This window comes from Abramis brama (genome assembly GCF_963993115.1).
Source record: "Abramis brama genome assembly, chromosome: 23".
Classification (NCBI taxonomy): Eukaryota; Metazoa; Chordata; class Actinopteri; order Cypriniformes; family Leuciscidae; genus Abramis; species Abramis brama.
In genome coordinates, this window is record NC_139985.1 from 5726406 (window position 1) to 5748534 (window position 22129).

At 36.6% G+C, this 22129-nt stretch overlaps 1 protein-coding gene across 2 annotated transcripts in view; it reads right to left on the reverse strand.

Annotated features, from left to right (window-relative positions):
* LOC311074450 (uncharacterized protein) overlaps positions 1–22129 on the reverse strand; it is a 31396-nt gene that overhangs the window by 2709 nt on the left and 6558 nt on the right. The window contains exons 1-9 of one of the 2 annotated variants that reach the window (XM_084101061.1): positions 15460–15539; positions 11768–12064; positions 11390–11686; positions 10355–10393; positions 10149–10187; positions 7686–7733; positions 6796–6849; positions 372–404; positions 73–162 (exon numbers count right to left, since the gene is read on the reverse strand). In XM_084101061.1, coding sequence (XP_083957187.1) covers positions 73–162; positions 372–404; positions 6796–6849; positions 7686–7733; positions 10149–10187; positions 10355–10393; positions 11390–11686; positions 11768–12064; positions 15460–15514 — 952 coding nt within the window. In that variant the 5' untranslated portion in view covers positions 15515–15539. Of the gene's footprint in view, positions 1–72; positions 163–371; positions 405–6795; positions 6850–7685; positions 7734–10148; positions 10188–10354; positions 10808–11389; positions 11687–11767; positions 12065–15459; positions 15540–22129 lie in introns of those variants that run through there. The other variant, XM_084101062.1, reaches the window with a different exon arrangement.

The window sequence follows — 22129 nt, forward strand, 5'->3', positions numbered from 1 at the left end:
ATACACTTTATTATTATCATATGTTTCAAGGAGCTCAGTTTATGAATAATTATACTTGTACATTGTACTTACTGGCAGAGTGGTAGAGACAGATGAATCCCATGAGTCCAGACAGAAATAAACCAATACCAGTGAAAACCAGCACTACTAAAAGCCATGAGCCTGTCAAAAGACAAAAATAAGGCTTTACTACATGTTATCAGATATATATCAGACATATAATGTGCAGATTTTTTATTAAATTCCTTTTAAATTAACATGCCACATCATATAATCATGAAAGGAGGAAATTTCAAGATTTGTTTTAGTTTTTACAGATATTCAGAATATCAGTTTTGAGTTTTGTATTGTGTTGTGAGTGAATGAACAACCTTCAGAGTGAATGTGATCAGTAGGAGGAACAGCTGCAACAGAACAGATCTCAGATTAAATCATATTACAATAAAAAAAAACGGTAACACTTTATATTACGACCCGCAAACAACTGCGTAAGTAAACCGAAACTACGGTGTACGTTTCTGTAATTATAGTGTACTTCCGTGTAGGTATAAGGGAACAATATGTTAAGTTTTGGGTAATAAAGGGGTAACAAGCAGATATACAACCTGCAAAGAACTTCGTAAGTAAACCGAAATTACGGTGTATGTTTCTGTAATTATAGTGTACCTCCGTGTAGGTATAAGGGAACAATATGTTAAGTTTTGGGTAATAAAGGTGTACAACCAGATATACAAGCAAATTATTTATAATGTAATTATTTTAAAACTAACAGGTACCTATTCTGTTAATATATTCCAGGCAAAAATTGTACGTCTGTTGTATAAACGTTTTTATCACATTTCTGGAAAAATATGTTCTTGTGCAATGTAGTTACAGGGTAATTTTGACATCTGTGGGTTGTAAATTAAATATATATATATATATATATATGGCTGTATGTAAGCACAGTATGATAAAAAATTTATCTGAAACAATTTTATAAACAGCTGATTTCGAAAAACATTGGCAATGCTATTTATTGGCTTTTCTTACTAAACTACCAAAAAATTGTTTTTTCTGCTATGACTTTAATTTAGAACGTACCATGTAGTACTTAGTACTTACCTTATCACATTGTATTGCAATGACACTTAAATGTCAGGGCAAATATACTGTGTAATTAAAAGTTTTTTTTAAATTTTTTTATAAGAGTAGCCTACCTTTCTCTGTAATTACTGTGCAAATAGTGTTGTTTCGTATTGTTACATAGTAAGTAGTGTTTGTTACCCGTTTCAACTGTGAATTTACAGGGTAAGTGCAACTCCTGCGGGCTGTAAATTAAAGTGGCGCTTGTTACCCCCTTGTTCTGTGTAGTTACAGGGTAAGTGTAACTCCTGTGGGCTGTAAATTAAAGTGGCGCTTGTTACCCCCTTGTTCTGTGTAGTTACAGGGTAAGTGTAACTCCTGCGGGCTGTAAATTAAAGTGGCGCTTGTTACCCCCTTGTTCTGTGTAGTTACAGGGTAAGTGTAACTCCTGCGGGCTGTAAATTAAAGTGGCGCTTGTTACCCCCTTGTTCTGTGTAGTTACAGGGTAAGTGTAACTCCTGCGGGCTGTAAATTAAAGTGGAGCTTGTTACCCCCTTGTTCTGTGTAGTTACAGGGTAAGTGTAACTCCTGCGGGCTGTAAATTAAAGTGGCGCTTGTTACCCCCTTGTTCTGTGTAGTTACAGGGTAAGTGTAACTCCTGCGGGCTGTAAATTAAAGTGGAGCTTGTTACCCCCTTGTTCTGTGTAGTTACAGGGTAAGTGTAACTCCTGCGGGCTGTAAATTAAAGTGGAGCTTGTTACCCCCTTGTTCTGTGTAGTTACAGGGTAAGTGTAACTCCTGCGGGCTGTAAATTAAAGTGGCGCTTGTTACCCCCTTGTTCTGTGTAGTTACAGGGTAAGTGTAACTCCTGCGGGCTGTAAATTAAAGTGGCGCTTGTTACCCCCTTGTTCTGTGTAGTTACAGGGTAAGTGTAACTCCTGCGGGCTGTAAATTAAAGTGGAGCTTGTTACCCCCTTGTTCTGTGTAGTTACAGGGTAAGTGTAACTCCTGCGGGCTGTAAATTAAAGTGGTGCTTGTTACCCCCTTGTTCTGTGTAGTTACAGGGTAAGTGTAACTCCTGCGGGCTGTAAATTAAAGTGGCGCTTGTTACCCCCTTGTTCTGTGTAGTTACAGGGTAAGTGTAACTCCTGCGGGCTGTAAATTAAAGTGGAGCTTGTTACCCCCTTGTTCTGTGTAGTTACAGGGTAAGTGCAGTAAATATACAATAAAGGATCCAATTTAATTTCTGACTTTTATTTTACAAAAACATTTCAAAACACTTTTTCATCTTAATAAAACATTGTCTTTTCTACAGTATACTCAAACAACAAAGTAACACATTATACCCCCCCCCCCCCCCCCTCTATTTGCGTCCCTTGCTTTTCTTCTTCTTTCTTTTCTTGCTCTTCTTTTTCTTAACTTCCACTGGGGACTCTGAAGTTGAGGAGTTGATGGAGTCCCATTGGACTTGCTGCACTGCAAAAATATGAATATATATACATGCTCTTAGCAAGCTACACCTTCAATTTTAAGTTGTCGAACAATCCTACACTCTAAAACATTTTGTGCCACCTGATATTACTGTAGTAACTGTAATTTTGAAGAAAACACATTTTGGTGAAGTTTGAGGCAGATCATGGGGGGGTTGTGATATTTTATAGTGATAATGACTGTAGTGCAGCAGAAAATGTTTTTAAAAAAGGCATAGTTGTTCTGACAGCAACAAAAAAACAAAAAAGCATGAAACACAAACATGAGGGCTGTGGCACTATAGTAACAGTATATCGCTGTGCCATTGCAGATGGGACAGCAGACTTCATCTTTTCAGTTTCCTTTTTCAAAAAATCACACTCATCTTTGAGCAAGGTGATCTCTGCTTTAAGAGTGATAATCTTATCTTTGAAAGAAAGAAAGAAAGAAAGAAAGAAAGAAAGAAAGAAAGAAAGAAAGAAAGAAAGGTTAGACGTTTAAATTTTACTCCTGCCCTACTCCAGGGCTTATACTTGTGACCACTTTCCTATTTTTTAAAACATCAAATTGAAGAACTAAACATCACTGGTACTGTACATTATAAATGCACTTGTTAAAGGATTAGTTCACCCCAAAATGAAAATTTACAACGGACTTCATTGGTCACCATCGTTAAGTCCAAATCAATGCAGTTTCAAAAGTCTTTTAAGTGTTTAAACGGGCTGTACGCGATCACAGCTGAAGAATAGGTTGTTATCTAGCGAAACGATAGGTCATTTAAAAAAAAGAAATATATAATTTATAGACTTTTTACCTTCAATAGTTCGGATTGAGCTGATCAACAAACGGACAGGGATCTACGTCATCACGTTGAAAGGTCACGCCTGCGCCGGCAATACTATTTGAACTACTATTCATATTCATCAGAATGTTATTCATATACTATTCATATTCATATTCACTGAATACTATTTCTATATATAATCGCAAACAATACTATTTGAATTATCCTCCTATGTACGGTCGCATTGTAAACAGTGGGGCGGTACTTCGGCCGGCGCAGGCGTGACCTTTCAACGTGATGACGTAGTTCCCTGTCCGTTTGTTGATCAGCTCAATCCGAACTATTGAACTATTGCCACAGCCCTCAGGTTTGTGTTTCATGCTTTTTTTGTTTTTTTTTTGTTGCTGTCAGAACAACTATGCCTTTTTAAAAAACATTTTCTACTGCACTACAGTCATTATCACTATAAAATATCACAACCCCCCCATGATCTGACTCAAACTTCACCAAAATGTGTTTTCTTCAAAATTACAGTTACTACAGTAATATCAGGTGGCACAAAATGTTTAGAGTGGAGGATTGTTCGACAACTTAAAATTGAAGGTGTAGCTTGCTAAGAGCATGTATACTGTATATTCATATTTTTGCAGTGCAGCAAGACCAATGGGACTCCATCAACTCCTCAACTTCAGAGTCCCCAGTGGAAGTTAAGAAAAAGAAGAGCAAGAAAAGAAAGAAGAAGAAAAGCAAGGGACGCAAATAAGGGGGGGGGGGGGGTATAATGTGTTACTTTGTTGTTTGAGTATACTGTAGAAAAGATAATGTTTTATTAAGATGAAAAAGTGTTTTGACATTTTTTTGTAAAATAAAAGTCAGAAATTAAATTGGATCCTTTATTGTATATTTACTGCACTTACCCTGTAACTACACAGAACAAGGGGGTAACAAGCTCCACTTTAATTTACAGCCCGCAGGAGTTACACTTACCCTGTAACTACACAGAACAAGGGGGTAACAAGCGCCACTTTAATTTACAGGCCGCAGGAGTTACACTTACCCTGTAACTACACAGAACAAGGGGGTAACAAGCTCCACTTTAATTTACAGCCCGCAGGAGTTACACTTACCCTGTAACTACACAGAACAAGGGGGTAACAAGCTCCACTTTAATTTACAGCCCGCAGGAGTTGCACTTACCCTGTAACTACACAGTTGAAATGGGTAACAAACACTACTTACTAGGGCTGCACGTTTTCAAGTTTTTCATTAACCGTTAACCGAGGCCCTTAGCGGTTAATACTCGGTTAACCATAGTGTGCGCGCCGCAACCCCGAGATAGGCGTAATTTGCGGGTGAGTCACATATCCCCACGACCCCACCACTATTTTCTAAGGTCGATATTGTATTGTCCCCACCACTTTTGAAACATCTCGCGGCAGGAATACCAATACAAATAAACAAAACATCTCCAGTTAACTAGCAGAGCATTCATTTCGTTCGTTTTTTTTTTTTTTTTTTTTTTTTGGCGATCTAGCGCTGAAATGTTTTGTTTTTTAAATCAAGTGATCAAAGTGCTCGTTGCTGCTGCGATCGAGAAGGGTCTTGTAAAACGTGCGGAGGTATTATTAATTCGTGGCCACGAAACAATTCACCTGAATACCCGTTCACACACACACACACACACCAAAAAAAGGAATAAAAAGCTGTACGAGAATAGTCGGCCTTCACTGAAGAGCTATCTTCACAGGTAAGAAAAACAGTTTAATAATTATTATTAATTCGTGGCCACGAAATAATTCACCTGAATATTCACCAATTCACAAAAAATAGGTCTTTAGCATTCACTAATTAATAGTATCAAACTGTTTTTGGCCACGTTGTAATTCGTTAAATCAAAATGAGGGAGGGAATTTGTTCAACGTGTCCACGATTTATTAAAACGAGGGAACAAATAAGTCGTCGTATAATTATTTAGATCAGTGGACAGGGCGCAAGAACAAACAGTGAGAGAGCCCCGGCCGCGCGCGCGCACTCTCACCGCCTTCAAACAACACGAGCGCTGTATTGCTCTCTCTCCCTCGCGCATATCAACACAATAGTAAAAGGTCGGAAGACCGATTGTGTTTTATAGATTAGTAGTTTGTTCAGATAAAGTGTTTGATTAGCAAGTACATGTTTAGGAAATGCATAATACAAATTGTATGGGTTAATGTAACGGTAAACGGACTCTGCGGGTAAAACTGTTGTGATGAAATTGCGCATGCTCGAGGTAAAACTGCTGGGGTAAAGCTGTGGCTCTGCGGCTCTGCAGACAGATATTATTGTGCTGCCATCAGTGGCGCGGATACTATGTTTGTTTCTGGCTCGCGCACGCTCGCGCACAGCCTTCACTCTCGCACAGCCTTCACTCTCGGACGCGCGCTTTCTTTGCCCGCTTCATATTAGAAAACTGGTCTAGCGGTCTCTGGTGGTGCAAAAATGTATTACAACTAAATTCAGTGCACGCCATTGACGCCACTTAACCGAGCAAAATGTTTCACTCGGTTACGCAATTTTTAACGGTTAATCGGTTAATCGGTTAACCATGGACACCCCTACTACTTACTATGTAACAATACGAAACAACACTATTTGCACAGTAATTACAGAGAAAGGTACTCTTATTAAAAAAACAAAACAAATTTTTTTTTAATTACACAGTATATTTGCCCTGACATTTAAGTGTCATTGCAATACAATGTGATAAGGTAAGTAGTAGTACTAAGTACTACATGGTACGTTTTAAATTAAAAACATAGCAAAAACTATTTTTTTTTTGGCTTAACGTTAAGTAGTTTAGTAAGAAAAGCCAATAAATAGCATTGCCAAAAAGTTTAATTTACAACCCACAGATGTCAAAATTACCCTGTAACTACATTGCACAAGAACATATTTTTCCAGAAATGTGATAAAAACGTTTATACAACAGACGTACAATTTTTGCCTGGAATATATTAACAGAATAGGTACCTGTTAGTCTTAAAATAATTACATTATAAATAATTTGCTTGTATATCTGGTTGTACACCTTTATTACCCAAAACTTAACATATTGTTCCCTTATACCTACACGGAGGTACACTATAATTACAGAAACATACACTGTAATTTCGGTTTACTTACGAAGTTCTTTGCAGGTTGTATATCTGCTTGTTACCCCTTTATTACCCAAAACTTAACATATTGTTCCCTTATACCTACACGGAAGTACACTATAATTATAGAAACGTACACCGTAGTTTCGGTTTACTTACGCAGTTGTTTGCGGGTCGTAATATAAAGTGTTACCAAAAAAACAAAAACAAAAACAGATCTACTGCATCATGATTACAGACATCAGTGTTTCTAGATGATCTCACCGTCTGGAAAATTTGTATTTAACATTTAAAACAGATTTAATATTCTCATTATTATCAACAAAGCAAAAATCCACTTACATGTTTCTGACTCTCTGGTGGTTTCAGGCAGAGCAGAAGCTGGTATGAAAACAGCTGATAGAATCAACAGTGTGTCAGAGTGAGATGAGATATGAGAGATATTGAACTATTAACCTAAAATCAGTTGCCAGAAACAGTGATCAATAATACAGTTTAGCTGTAATTTTACTGGATAACAATATTTGACTGCTAAATCCTGCGACTGACTAATCATAGTCACATAGGAAAGCTGTGCAATAAACTAAGAAAGAATAATTTTCATATTTAAAGTCATTTAAAGTGAAATGAGCAAAATGCCTCAGTGTGATTGTAAAGTATAGCCTAGAAATCTAGACGCACCCTAGCGGCAGCAAAATGTATTTCGCAGCCAGGTGGGTCTAGCAACTCTCAATAGACCTTCTAGCTGCAAAAACCTAAATTGGGTCAGGCCAATCACGTCGTGTATAGAGTAGGCGGGGCGGGCTTAACATATGACGACAGAGTTGCGACGGCTGCCACTTGAAAACAAAGAATGACGGCTGCTGATGGAGAACAGTCTTTCGAATCGGCTTTGTCCGCGACTCTGGAGGACTTGGAGTTAAGTTTTTCTTTGAGAAAAGAGCAAAGAACGGCACTTAAGTCATTCTTAAAAAAAGGAAGATGTGTTCATCGTTTTGCCGGCCAGATATGGCAAAAGTTGAATCTATCAACTAGCTCCGCTGTTGGGAAAACGCTCTGGTTGGTTGAAGCGCTGTCCTATTGCGTGCAGAGGGAATTTGAAAGACAGCCGTTTATCCCGGCCCTCAGATTGAGCGTGTCTATGGTGAGTTTCCAGACCTAACATCTTGATGTAGGTCTGGCTTGCCAGGCTATGTAAAGTATGTTTTATTTTCAAAATAATCTTCACTCACAAGTTTTTTGGGCCGTCAAAGTTTCACCAGTAGAGGTCGCTGTTGAAGCTGCAAAAGAGAATTCAACGATGTCAAAGGAAGCATTTAGTTTGGAAATAAAACTATTTGGTTGTGGCATTAATACAGTATAACATACAAGAATACAATATAAATATATAAAAAAAAATGAAAAGTGAGCTGGACAGAATCATTTAATGTGATAAACATACATGCAGATGGTCATCAGCTAAAGACAAAAGACAAAATAAGTTATAAGTTATATATATATATATATATATATATATTTATTTATTTATTTTTTTTTATAATAATAATTGCAGGGGGTTAGGGGCGTGGTCAGGTTTTTCTTAATTTTTAGGTGTGTTCAACTTGAAGTGGTGCTGCACAGATCGATTGGTGTATGCTGCGACTAAAAAAGTATCCTTCAAGTTTGTTTTATGAAATATAAAGTTCAAGTATATTTTTAAATAGCTATACTTTATATAGTAAGTATACTTATACATTGAAGTAAATGTTCTAGTAGTATACTTGTAAGTGTACTATTTCAGTAGCCTACTGCTTGGAAATTGGCCCACTTTTAGTAGAAGTATACATTTAAGTGTATTAATTGTAACAGTAAAAACTTTAAGTGCACAACTACATTTCTCATTTGTACTGTATCTGTACTAAAAGTGAACTCATAAGTAGTAGTTTACTATTTTAATACTTGTAGTAGCCTACATTTTTTAGTTTCTGAAAGGACACTTTGAAGCATACTCTACTAGTTTAGTAGCTTTATGCTGCAAGTAGCCTTGAACAATATCACACTTAATAGTTAATAGTTAACTATTTATATATTATTGTTGCACTTTAAATACACTATATTCCTATTTATGAATTAATATTTTATAGGCTACTTGAAATATATAGGCCTACCTTTAACTGTACTTTAACTCTTTCCATTTTAAAAACATGTTATAGCTTCATGCGTCCTTTTTTTTTTTTTTTTTTTTTTTTTTATACTTTATTTTTATTATTTTTCCTTTTTGAAAATGCTCAAAACAAAAACAACAACAACAACAAACAAAAACAAAATAGCCATAACAACATACAATCACATCTAAACAAAACAGAACAGTCGTTTGGTCACTCATACATTCTTACATGAAACAAAATTGATGAAAGTATATATGTCAGATGATACATTGGTCAATAAACTTGTCATACAGTCGTAAACACAATCCATTTTTCCCAATACTGCAAATACTTATCCATCTGTAGGTCTAAAGCAAAAGTCATCCTCTCCATATTTTGGACACTGGTTATAATGTCCAGCCATTCAGCCTTTGTTGGGGGTTCAAATTGTAGCCACTTTCGTGTTATAGCTTTCTTGCTGGCTGCTAATAATATCTTTATAAGGTACTTGTCTTTCACCATCAAATAAGCTGGTAAGTTGCCCAAGTAAATTGTAGAAAATGAACAGTCAATTCTGTCACCGAAAATAAAATGTATTACTTGTATTACCATGCGTCCTTTTTTATTAACACTTGAATGTGAGTACGTTTCATGTAAAAAAGCACAATTTTAAAGAAAAAGCTCAGATAATCGCATTTTTGTCAAAGACTGTCCCGGTCGGTTTCAGAACGATCAAATCAGAGTATATCGCTTCCATCAACACACCAAAGCTTCACAGTCGTTTACTCTTCATGGGTTAAAAGTTTCATTCAGTAACATTAGGCAGTTTTGATTTATATGCTGTTTAATGTTTAATGATTGCGTTGTTTTACATTTGCGTAAGCAATCTTCTATCACTTTCTGCTTCTTCTACACCTGTGTTTTGATTTGATCCGGAGATTCTGATTCTGTTCTTTTTCAGAATATGTGTAATAGCGCCCCCTACTGTATAACTATAACAGTGTAAACATAGATAGCAGGGAAATTCAAAAAGAGTAAAGATTTGAAGTAAATTACACTACCAGTGGACTAGCCAACACAAAAATGTATATACTCAGAATTAGGAACATATCTGTTTTCTTTATAAATAAATTTTTTCAACAGTGTTAGTTTATAAGATTGTATGTAAAACTATGTGAAAAAGTATAGGCTATACTCAATCAAAAGAAGATTAGATTAAATATAGTTTTAAGTATATCTTGATCAAAAGATTGAGTACAAGTATAGGTCAAATATACTTAGACCTTTCTGTCAGTATAAGTCAAGTATACTTAAGTGCAATTTCAAGTATATTTCTGAGAAAGTCTAACCCTAGACTGAAAGTAGGCCTAGACTTTCTTTTTTTTAGTTTAAAAGATATACTAATAGCACACTTAAACATCTTTTTCTTAAGGGTAATCATAGTCACATAAGAAAGCTGTGCAATAAACTAAGAAAAAATCATTTTCACAATGAAGCAAAGTGAAATGAGCAAAATGTCTCTGTGTGCTTGTCAAGTATGTTTTATTTTAAAAATTAATCTTCACTCACAAGTTGTTTTGGCTGTCAAAGTTTCACCAGTAGAGATCGCTGTTGAAGATGCAAAGAGAATTCAAATTATGCATTTAGTTTGGAAATAAAACTATAATTACAGTAGTACTGGTATTAATATTATAGCAAAACATACAATATAACATAATATAAGAAATGCTCTATGATAATCCTCTACAGGAATATTGAGACATAAGGTTACTCACTTGTTTTTGTGGCAGTTGTCAAAGTTTGACCAGTGGAGACTATCACACATTGGACAAATAAAAGTAGATGTAAAGTAATTAATTTGTTTTTAAGAAAAGTGATTAAGTTTTTCTGTTGTAAATAAATAAGTTATGCAATAAAAAAAAACGTACTTTGGATTGTTATTGTCACTGGATCGGAGTGAGGAGATGGTGTGAGAACTTGTGACTTCTTCACAGTGTAGAAGCAGGTTATTCTCACAGATGAACTCTGACCTTCTGACCAAATACTGATCTGAGATCCAGTGAGTGAGAGCTGACATGATGAGCTCTGTTCTGAGTTACTTTCTCTTTCATTTATGTTAAAGACACACATCTCCATCTTCAGATCTTCAGTATTCTCACAGCTCAGCTGAACTGTGTCTGTTTCCTTAATAACTGAAGCAGATGCTGTTAACTTGGCCTGAGGAAGACCTAATGAAGAAGAAAGAAAAAGACTGAGTAATGACCTAAAAAGCAATGGGACATTTTGATCGCTTGGTTTCTGTTTTTAAAAATAGCTGGCAGAGAAACCTCATTGGTCCAAACAGTCTCATTGCTATTTTCAGGATTCACAAATGTTTGACTAATGAATTTCCATGACTTGTCCATGATCTTCCAAGTCATTCATGATTGTTAGATTATTGTATAATTACAGAAATATTTGGACAGATTTATAAATGCCTTTCACATTTGACTTTGCAAGTAAATTCCACTCTACACAAGCTCTCACATAAACGAATATCCAATTAATTAGATTTTTTTTTTAAATCTATATTCGATACATACATTTTTACTCATCTGCCTGACAGGCCTGAATATTACGATTTAAAAATGTATTTATTCATATATGGAATCTAAAAATGTATTTACAGTTTTGACATTGTCTATTGTTAAACACATTTGGACATGTTTTACCTCTGCATTTTACAAATACATTAACAATATTAAATTGTTTTGTTTACTAATTTATTTACAATTATAATATAAATATAGCTTAATGTATGAAGTCCTCACCTCTGATGGTGTGTGTGTCACTGCGCGGTGATCTGATCTCAGGTTCAGCGTTGATGTAATAATCACAGCTCAGATGTCTGCTGTTCACTGATCGTGTGGAGAGTTCACTACGAGTTAAATAAAACACACAATGATTCTCTCCAGACTGACTCTTTTTAGAGACACTTCTGTGCAGAAGAACATCCTCAGTGTAGAGACTACAGGTGAAATCAGCTCTGACTGAAGATGGTATTTCACAGGATATGCTGATCTGGACATCATAGTCACTAACACTGATGAAGGGTTTCTGAAGTGAACCTAAAGTGAAATAATCCAGAGTTATTAAAAACATTGTAATAACAGTTTGTAACCCAGAAGAACATCAGTGAAATCTCTCACCTAGAACCGTCACTGTAGCAGCAGGAGAATGAGATGATGGTTTATCAATCCCGTACTCAGTTATTGTGTAGAAGCAGTAAATGTCGACTGATGCAGGAGATTTTACATCTGCCCATCTGAACACTTCAGCACCAGTGAGATCGAGTTCACATGACTGACTGACTTTCATATTCTTCTGTTCACTGTTTATGTAGAAATGACACTGTTTCACTGTAACATCTGCTGGCGTCTCACAGATCATCTTCACTGATCTGGACTCACTTAGGACATCTGGAGATACTTTTACAGCAGGAGATTCTGAAACAACCAAAACAGACAAATCAATCATGACATCTCATTGACAATGTTTATTAAGATTTACAATGTACAAGAATATTCCGAAATTAATCACATATGTTCAGTTAAAAAATTTGAAAAGCACGCTGCTAATTATTGCTGATGTCTACAATAATTCTCTAGTAAAACAAATATATCAGGTAGGTTGTAGTTCACATGTTTGTATGTTCCTATTAAAACTTCACAATATTACACATGTTGAAATATTTGTTTCAAAGTTTTTTTTTATTGATTTTTACAGTATAAATCACATTTAACAATCCCCCAACCCTCACCATCAAATCTCTAGAGTAGCATCCATACTGACCGTTAATTCAGATAGGAATTGTATGTAGAAAAACTAAACACACATGCATACATGCCTACAACCTCCAACCAAATATAAATAACAGATACATGTATGCACACTTAGGAGAGAGAGGGAAAAAAAAGTAAAAAAAAAAATGAACATATACATACATACATATTAGGGGTGTGACGAGACGCTTACTCCACGAGACGAGACGAGACACGAGATTGGGTTCACGAGAACGAGACAAGACGAGATTTTTACACAATTTTTAAGAAATCCTCAATGATGAAATATATGAATGGAAAATAGTCTTTTATTCAACTGAAAATCAACTTGTAATGAATGTTATTTTACTTCTATTTTAATGAATTCTATGCAGTAAAGGACATGCAAACACTGTAAAATGTTTTGCTATAAACTCTACCGTCTGGCTTCTCCCCTGTACGATTTCACATGAGAAATCTAACTCCTTTCCACAAATCGAACATAAAATAAATATAAATAACTGAAATAACACTTTAAATGCAAACAGTAAGTGTATCCATAATCAAAGTACTGCTCTCTCAAAACTACAAGTTCAAACAGAAACATTTTTTTTCTTCAAGCATGAAAAAGAGATAAATTAACTACACAGAACAACCTAAGATATGGTCATGTTCTTTTTCAAGAATATAACGTTAAGCATGTCGACGATTTCTGGCAGCAGTTGAGACCTTTGGGCAGTAACTAGGGCTGCACGATATGAGGAAAAGCTGCGATGTGCGATAACATTGTTTAATATTGCGATGTCGATATGACTTGTGATATGTGAATGTTAGCTATACTGTTCCCATGTCTTAGTGCTTTAATAGGTTCTTTGCGTGATAGGTCAAATGTTTATTACCTGCCTGGTTCAGATTACACTATTTTAGCGCGATTTTGGTACGATCCGTTTCGTGGAGATTCGTAAAGGACAACGGGCGTCGGGACGCAAGATTCGATCGTTTCATTTAGTATAGTGTGTCATAGTGGGCGACAACCTACGCGTCTGCGATGCTTCAGGACATCACGACAGAAAGACTAGCATGTTTAATTTTAACGGTCCTCCACGACGGGTTGAGTGTGAGCGAGAGTGAGTGTGCGCGAGTGAGTGAGAGTGCGAGCAACAGTGACTGTGCGTGTGTGCGCCCGCGAGTGAGCGTGTGTGTGTGTGTGCGCGCGAGTGAGTGAGTGAGCGAGGGACAGTGAGTGTGTGTGTGTGTGCGCGGAGTGTGTGTGTGATTGGCCCGGCACACAAATGATTTAAAAGTGTCAGGGGCATCTTCAATACTAATTTCACCCTCACGCTCCATCACGCTGACATCACAACAACTCACGAGACAAAGTTTTACCTCGACGAGAAATCTCGTCGCGTTTTAATCTCGTCACACCCCTAATACATATATATATAGACATCTATTGCACATAGGGATAGTACCAGGAAACATTTGAGCTAGTTTAACTTTGGATATATGAGCTCTGTGTATTACTTTAAACTGTATAAGTGAATGGCGAGCACACATTGATGATGAGTGGACCTGTTTAAGAACACAGTTCCATGTGTCTTTGGAGAGTGGTCTATCAAGGTCTTCCTCCCAAGCTCTCTTATCTAGAGAGGAAGATGCCAGATTGGCTATTAAATTATAAATAATAGAAATTGAGCCCTTGACTTATATGTTGCATGAAAGGAAACTATCCAAAGGATTTTCGGAAGGCATCACTGGACCTGTGAGACCAAAACGTAAAGCTAACTGTTCAAAGGAAGCAAATAAATTATCAATAAATAAATCTTTGAAACATTTTATCCCCTTGTCAGAGCAACTCTTAAATAATCCATTCTGCATTGAAGGTGAAAAAAATTATGACGTGCAACAGGGCTTAGAAGAGAGGGATCCCTAAAACCTAAAATGATTTCCTGAATTGGGTCCAAATCCTCAATGAGTGTTCCACCACTGGGCACTCAAATGAAGTATAAGAAGTTAACTGCAATTTAGTTGCAAGAAGTGCTGGAAGAGAAATTTGCTTATAAGCATTTATTTCCATGTCCACCCAGGACGGTCTATTGGGCAAAAGGTGGTAATGCCACCAAAACGATGTATTTCTTATGTTAGTATAAAACTTAAAATTAGGTAAGGACATGCCACCACCACATCTAGATCTCTGAAGGTATGCTTTACGCAGGCGGGGGTGCTTACCATTCCATATAAAAGTAGAGATAACAGAGTCCAAAGAATTAAAAAAACGACAGGGGAATAAATAAAGGTAAACACTGAAAAACATAAAGAAATTTAGGGAGTACCACCATTTTAATGGAATTAATGCGCCCAATGAGAGAAATCTTTAAAGGGGACCATTTAGAAAGGTCTTTTTTAATCCGTTCAAGAAGCATGTCAAAATTATGTTTAAAAAGATGCTTATGATGGCGAGTGACACAGACCCCAAGATAAGTAAACTTATTTTTGACTAGTTTCAGTGGTGTATTAGAATACTGTAGTTGCGTATCTACCTTGTTAATCAAGAAAAAATCACTCTTGTGCAGATTAAGCCTGTAACCAGAAAACCAACCAAAATTGTCAAGCAAAGATAGAGCTGCGGGTAAAGAAGTTTGTGTATTAGAGATAAATGGCAGTAAATTGTCTGCATATACAGTCATTTTATGCACAGCCTCATCACGGGTAATTCCAGTAATCTGCTGACTCTCATGTTGGGCAATTGCTATAGGCTCAATAGCTCGAGCGAATAGTAATGGGCTTAGCGGACAGCCCTGTCGAGTTCTACGGTGCAAGTTAAATGGCCTGCAGACCATTGGTCAGGACTACTGCAGAGGAGCACTATTAAGTAATTTAATCATTTTTCCAAAACTAAAAAAAAAAAGATACTCCCACTCCACCCTGTCAAACGCCTTCTCTGCGTCTAAAGAAACGACACATTCCAAAATGGCCCGATGTTGAGAGTATACCACATTAAGTAAGAAATATTTAATAAAACTTGTTCACTATAAATGTGGACTTATTTTAAAAGACATTAAACAGCATAAATCACTTACTGTAAGACTGAACCTTCATAAGAAGCTGAAAAGCAATGAAGACGAACAACTCCATTACAGCAAAAGTGAGAAAAGAGACAAGACTCACACAATGGGTGAATTAGGAAGTAACACATCAGACCACCGGAAACCATTTAATGCACTGAGCGGTTTTAAGTAGATGAAAGTAGATAAAAATACTACACTCATAGCCATGTGCAATGTAACACGTATCATAGAGTGTGCATAAGAATTTCTCATGTAATAGTTTTATAATGTCCAGTGAATACTGACAACCATACGGGCGACTTATAGAGTTAAGTAGAGTTATCTAAAGCTATCCATTCTCTGACTAATAAAGTTCTGCATATTAAATATAATAGAATTTAGTCTACTTTTTGTAAACCCCCTGAATAGAAAACATATAGTGCACAAATCCTATTGTAATGTACAGCAGTGATGATCAGTAACAGAAGTTAAAATGTTCATGCATGATATAGACAAACAATATCTTCACTTTGCATCTTAATGAATTGATTGAGAAAAATATATAAAATTAAGAGACCAGATCCTCCTGAAATTATGTTAAGTTTAAAGGGATATGTAGCAAATTAGCTCAAAAGGAAAATATGTATAATTAAATATAAATATTTGGATCAGTTTTAGAATTGACTGTAGCAGAAGTATGATTATTTAATCAGTTCGTCCATATAGCTAGATCAAGATGTTTAAGTGACTTTGATTTTGTGAGTGGCAAACACAGAGACAATAAAGCATGGATATAATGGTTTAATAAACAAAACTATGGGTAGGCTACACACACACAACTAAACTAAGCAAAGTTTATAAACAAAATAAAGAAAGTATAGAAAAGTAAAGAAGAGAAGAGCATGGCAAGATTACAATCAGTTAACCACAACGTATGAGAAACATCAAAGAATCAGGCCAGGGTCATCTTAAAGGGGCACAATAACTTTGAAACGCATCTAAAGGCTGCGAACGGGTGAACGGGTGCTTGCACTGACTTCAGTTACTGATCAAGTCCAGATGCGGTAGATTCTGGAGATTCTTGATGATTTTGCCAGGAGTGCGCTGAAGTGTTCATTTGGGTTCTTCAGGGTGGTCTACGTTGAATCCAACAAAGTGCAGATAAAGTTGTCGGAAGGAGACAAGGAACACAGTGTCTCAAACGAGATCTGAACTGATCAGAGAACTCTTAAAGGGGTGGTATAATGCCCTTTTCACAAGATGTAAAATATATCTATGATGTCCCCAGAGTGTGTGTGTGAAGTTTTAGCGCAAAATACCCCACAGATATTTTTATATAGCAAGTTAAATTTGTCACTTTTTGAGGGTTTGCAAAAACGCACCGTTTTGTGCCTGGCCCTTTAAATGCAAATGAGCTGCTGCAGAGGGCGGGGTTTCAAGAGCTTGTGTCTGTTAGCAGCTGCTATTACCTCACGCAGACACACTAAAATGACAGAAACTGTTCTGCCTTTAATGTTAAAATGGAGTCAGACAAAGATGGAGAGACTCAAGAAGAAGTGACAACATGTAGAATGCAACAGGACGTCTCTGAATGGTTAGTTGATGAATTTATGTTGCTGATGTGGAGTTAACTATCTTCAGTTAGGATATTCTGTCATGATAAATCTATAAATTGCTCATATAGGAACTGTTGTGAGATGCACACAGAGTGACTTTCTATTGCATGTGAAAAGATGGATGCTAAAGTTTGAGCTGACTCACAAATGTACTCTTATACAACAACTTTTCCTCTTCTCAACATGGACTGCGTGTTCCCGGGGGCGGGGTTTATGTAAATTCTAGGGTTAGTGATGTCACTAACCCGGGAGGAATGTTGTGTAGTCCCTACCAGCCATTTGTTGTAGTCCTTTTCTTTAAAGGGACAATATGTAGCTTTTTAGGTATTTTATTATCTAAAATCAATATTTTTATTCATAAATATGCCCTCAATGGTGTACAAATACCTATGCCAATGATCAGACTAATCCTCGTAAACGAAGAATTTATTATCTTTATATACATGGGACGGGTAGGTCCACGGAGGCTTCCATGTAGTTCCGCCATCTTGAAAAACTATAATAGCAGAGAGGGACAAAAAGTACTAGGCCAACGCGTTTCCACAACGCGTTTCGTTCAGAACCAGCGTCACGTGACTGAAGTCAACAGAAGCGGAGGAGCAGAGCAGAGAGAGGCGCTTGTCACTGCCGCGGCAAGTTTAAAAGGCTGCACTGCACGGCTATTTATACACCGTTCATTCATACATACATATGAGTCACAGGATAAGGAGTCCTCGTCGTCGAAAAAGTCCAAAATAGACCGTAAAAGGAAACGTGACCGGAGATTACAAAAACAAGGGTTAATGTCGGGATAGCTAATACAGGAGAAAGCTTTCAAAAGAGATGCTGAAGTTGCCTACTTTCTTCTCGACAGGCAAGTCAATGTTACGGTCTTAATTACAAGCTTATTTTTCATTGCTTTGTTGTGAACTTTATTATATAGACAGTAGAACATTTATAGTTATATCTATTTATCTATTCTATTCATAGTAAGTTAAACAGGCTCTTTGATGATTAGCAGCTAACGTTATTGAGTAAAGGAACGTTAGAGAAGGCATGGATGATGATGATGATATCTAACAATGCACGTACTTCAAAAATATAACAAATAAAGGCGGCATTACTACTAACTACCATAGTTAATGTTTTTCACAGTCAGTAATTTATACTGTAACATTCTTTTTTTCGTTGATTCAAGTTTCAGTTTGTTTTAAATAACAAACCTGTTCACCCGAAGGAAAACTCGAAGTGCTATTATAAGACATCCTGTCATAGCTTTTTGGTACATAACGGCAACCGTAGATGCAACGCGCATTTGGAAAAGTGAGGCGCTGGAGAGCATTATTCGTTTGAATGCAAAATACAGTTTCACCACTAGATGGGAGAAATTCCCACTTAGTGTCCCTTTAAAAGCAAATATCTTCCTTTGCTTTGAACTTTGAGCATTGTAACTTTGCAGATGTTGTTTATGCTCAAACAGCAACATTACACACTAACTAAAGTTAGAAAAGTGAAATCATAATCAACCACCCCTTTAAAGGCCTGTGGAAGAAATGTTATCTTTAAGATGTGTGTGACCATCATATGACAGTAAAAGAGCACACACAATCCTTATTCTAATATGGAATTGTAATGGAATGGTAAAAGGGTGTTGGAATGGAGATAACTCTCTGAGAGTTGAGGCTATGAAAGAGGAAGGATGCCGTCCCCTCACTGTCACACTCTGTGTGGCTGTACGAGTGCTGACCTTTTCTTGAAAGAAAATAAACCTCATCAAAGACAATTAGTCTATTTGTCTCTTATTCAGAATTGTTTATTGTTTATTTTCCACATCTGGCCCAATCAGTTCACACCCATTTGGTGAAGTGACCAATCAAAGATGACCAGTTGAAAGTCTTTGTTCCATCTTATCCCTATTGTCATGTTTATGGTGGCATGGAGAATTTGTGAAGTTTTTACACAAAGGTTAAAAATATTTTGATGCATTTTATCATAACATACTATACACCATTAATTATGAAATGTAAATAGGTGTCTTTTGATACCAAGAAATACACAATCTGAAGACATTAAAGCAGTGATACATCATCTTTTGGATATCAGCATTTGAAGTTAGCATAACTAAAGCATCATAACTAGGCTAAAATAACATAGGGACATAGGGCCGTACGCCCTTCTTTCTTTTTCAGACCACAAAAGGAGATTTTTTTTAAATGTCTCCCTTGCGCTCGTCCATATAATGGCAGTGAATAGAGACCAGCATCAAGCTTTAAAAAAAGACTTAAAGTATCACAGAATTATCCCACATGACATGTGTCGTATATTCCAAGTGTTCTGGGGGGTTATGACAGGGTTTGAGGAAAAACAAACCAAAATTGAATGTATTTAATGAAAATCCTGAAGAAAGAACAGCATACTGCATTAGAACAACTAACAACACCAGAGTGTGTAAATGATCATTTAATTTACATTAAGGTTGAACTATCCCTTTAAAGGCACAATATGTAAGATTTTTGGATTAAACAAAACACTAAAACATTGTTATATATTTTGTTGACTTGTGTACTCACAATATTATCCCAAATGTTTCCAAGTTCAAGTTAAATTTTATTTATATAGCATATTTGCAACAGCCACTAGGCTGACCAAAGTGCTTTACAGAACAACAAGAAGATATAACATGCATAACAACAAGCAAAACAAAAAATAAGAACAACCATAAAACAGGAGTAGCAAAAGCAGTATCGGACTAAAATATAAATGAGTAAAACCAACCCAAAAAAAACAAGAAAATAATCAATATACTAAAGAAAACAGGTGGGGTTATTAAAAGAGACTTGATAGCAGACAGAGAAGGGCTGTTATAATTTCTAGAGGATTTTTCTCCACACAATGGACTTCAACGGTAACCAAATTGTTGAAGTCCAAATCAATGCAGTTTCAAAGGGCTCTGCACAATCCCAGCTGAGGTATAGGGTCTTATCTAGCTAAACAATCTGTCATTTTCTAAATAAAATAAAAATGTATATACTTTTTAACCACAATTGTTCATCTTGTGCTGGTCTGCGACGCGCCAGGCATTACGTAATCACGCTGGAAAGGTCACAACACTGAGTGTTTTTAGGGTGATTCTGACCTGTGGATTCGTACGATATAATCTGTGATTTTGAGTGTTTGATATTTTTGTCCTTTGTGCTTTATAAATTAAACCAATAGGTTTGTATTCTGGTTCATTGAGGTAAAACGGTTTGAAAGATTTTTAAATATTAATTGTGATTTAATTTCTTAAGTTTTAGACTGTTTGTTTTTCTCTTTTTTCGTGTTTGTATTTGTTTTTGTTTTTTTTCAGTCTCAGTTGGTAAATCCACACGTTAATGTCCGACAAGCTGTGATGCTGAAGCTTAACAGAACGGGGAGTTTATATTTTATGTTTGTATGGTTTCTTTTTCTTCTTTTGGGGTTGTCACTTGCTTTAAGAGCTTCAAAGCAATGAAGATGAACAACTCCATTACAGCGAGTATGAGAAAAGAGACGAGTCTCACACAATAGTTGAATTAGGAAGTGACATATTAGACCACAGGAAACCATATAATGCAGTCAGGTCTATGAAGATGAACGTACATCATGAGACCACATGTTCAGCTGTATTCACTGTAACAGAGGGCAGTTCTGGCCACATGCATGGGACATGATGTCTCCACCACTTTTTGCCAGGGTCAGTATTGTCCTAACCACTTTCTGAAACATCTCACGGCTCAGATATACCTAATACAAAAGAAACATCTCCAGCTGATTAGCAAACCTGTATACATTTCTTTCTTTTGCTGAACACATAAGAAGATATTTTGAAGAATTTGGGTAACCATACAGTTGATGGGCCCCATTGACTTCCATATTATTATTATTATTATTTTGTCCATGCTATGGAAGTTAATGAGGCCCATCAACTGTTTGGTTACCCATATTCTTCAAAATATCTTCTTTTGTGTTCAGCAGAAAAAAGAAATTCATAGGTTTAGAAAAACGTGAGGGTGAGTAATGATGACAGAATTTTCATTTTTGGGAGAACTTTAACCCTTTAACACTGATATAGATAATGAACTGAATACAAACAGGTGATCTAATTAATGAATAACCATGGTGACAAACTAGTGGCGGGAAACTGAGAACAAAGCAAAACTAACAAAGGCAGTAAAACAGGAACTGAAGACTATGAAAATTAAACCAAAACTGAGCATAAGGAAGAGGTGTTAGTGAGGCCAGCAGGGGGTGCTCACCCTGTGGTCTGTGTGGGTCCTAACGCCCCAGTGTAGTGATGGGGACACTATACTGTCAAAGAGCACCGCCCTTCGGATGAGACGTAAAACCAAGGTCCTGACTCTCTGTGGTCATTAAAAATCCCATGGCACTTCTTGTAAAGAGTAGGGGTGTAACCCCGGTGTCCTGGCCACATTCCACCCATTGGCCCTTAACAATCATGGCCTCCTAATAATCCCCTTCCATTGAATTGGCTCTATCACTCTCTCCTCTCTCCACCTATAGCTTGTGTGTGGTGAGCACACTGGCGCCGTTGTACTGTGGCTGCCGTCGAATCATCCAAGTGGATGCTACACACTGGTGGTGTTGAGGAGAGATCCCCTGATATGATTGTAAAGCGCTTGGGGTGTACAGTAGTACATATGAAAGCGCTATATAAATGCCTCATTCCATTCCATAACCGTGACATCTCTGTTATCCATTTTCCACCAAAATTGTGCTGGTTCTTGTGCCAATTATTTAAAGTCATACATTTTTCTCTCTAAAGCTCTTTTCACACTTGAAATAGTTAACCCTGGGTCATTCTAAACCGTGGGTAAACTGAATCCTGAGTTATCTTGCTTCACGTTTCACACTTCTCGTAATTTACCCGGGGTTAACAATTAATCCTGGGTATTAATAAGCTGTCGTTTTACACTGTATATTCTTAAACCCTTGGTAAACATTGTTATTTACATATTTGCGGTGTCAGGGTAATTGATTGGATGAACGTGATATGTTTAAAAGCTCTAGCATTGCACATCCTCATATTCACTTTATATTGCCAACAGTACTACAAGTTTATCCTGAAC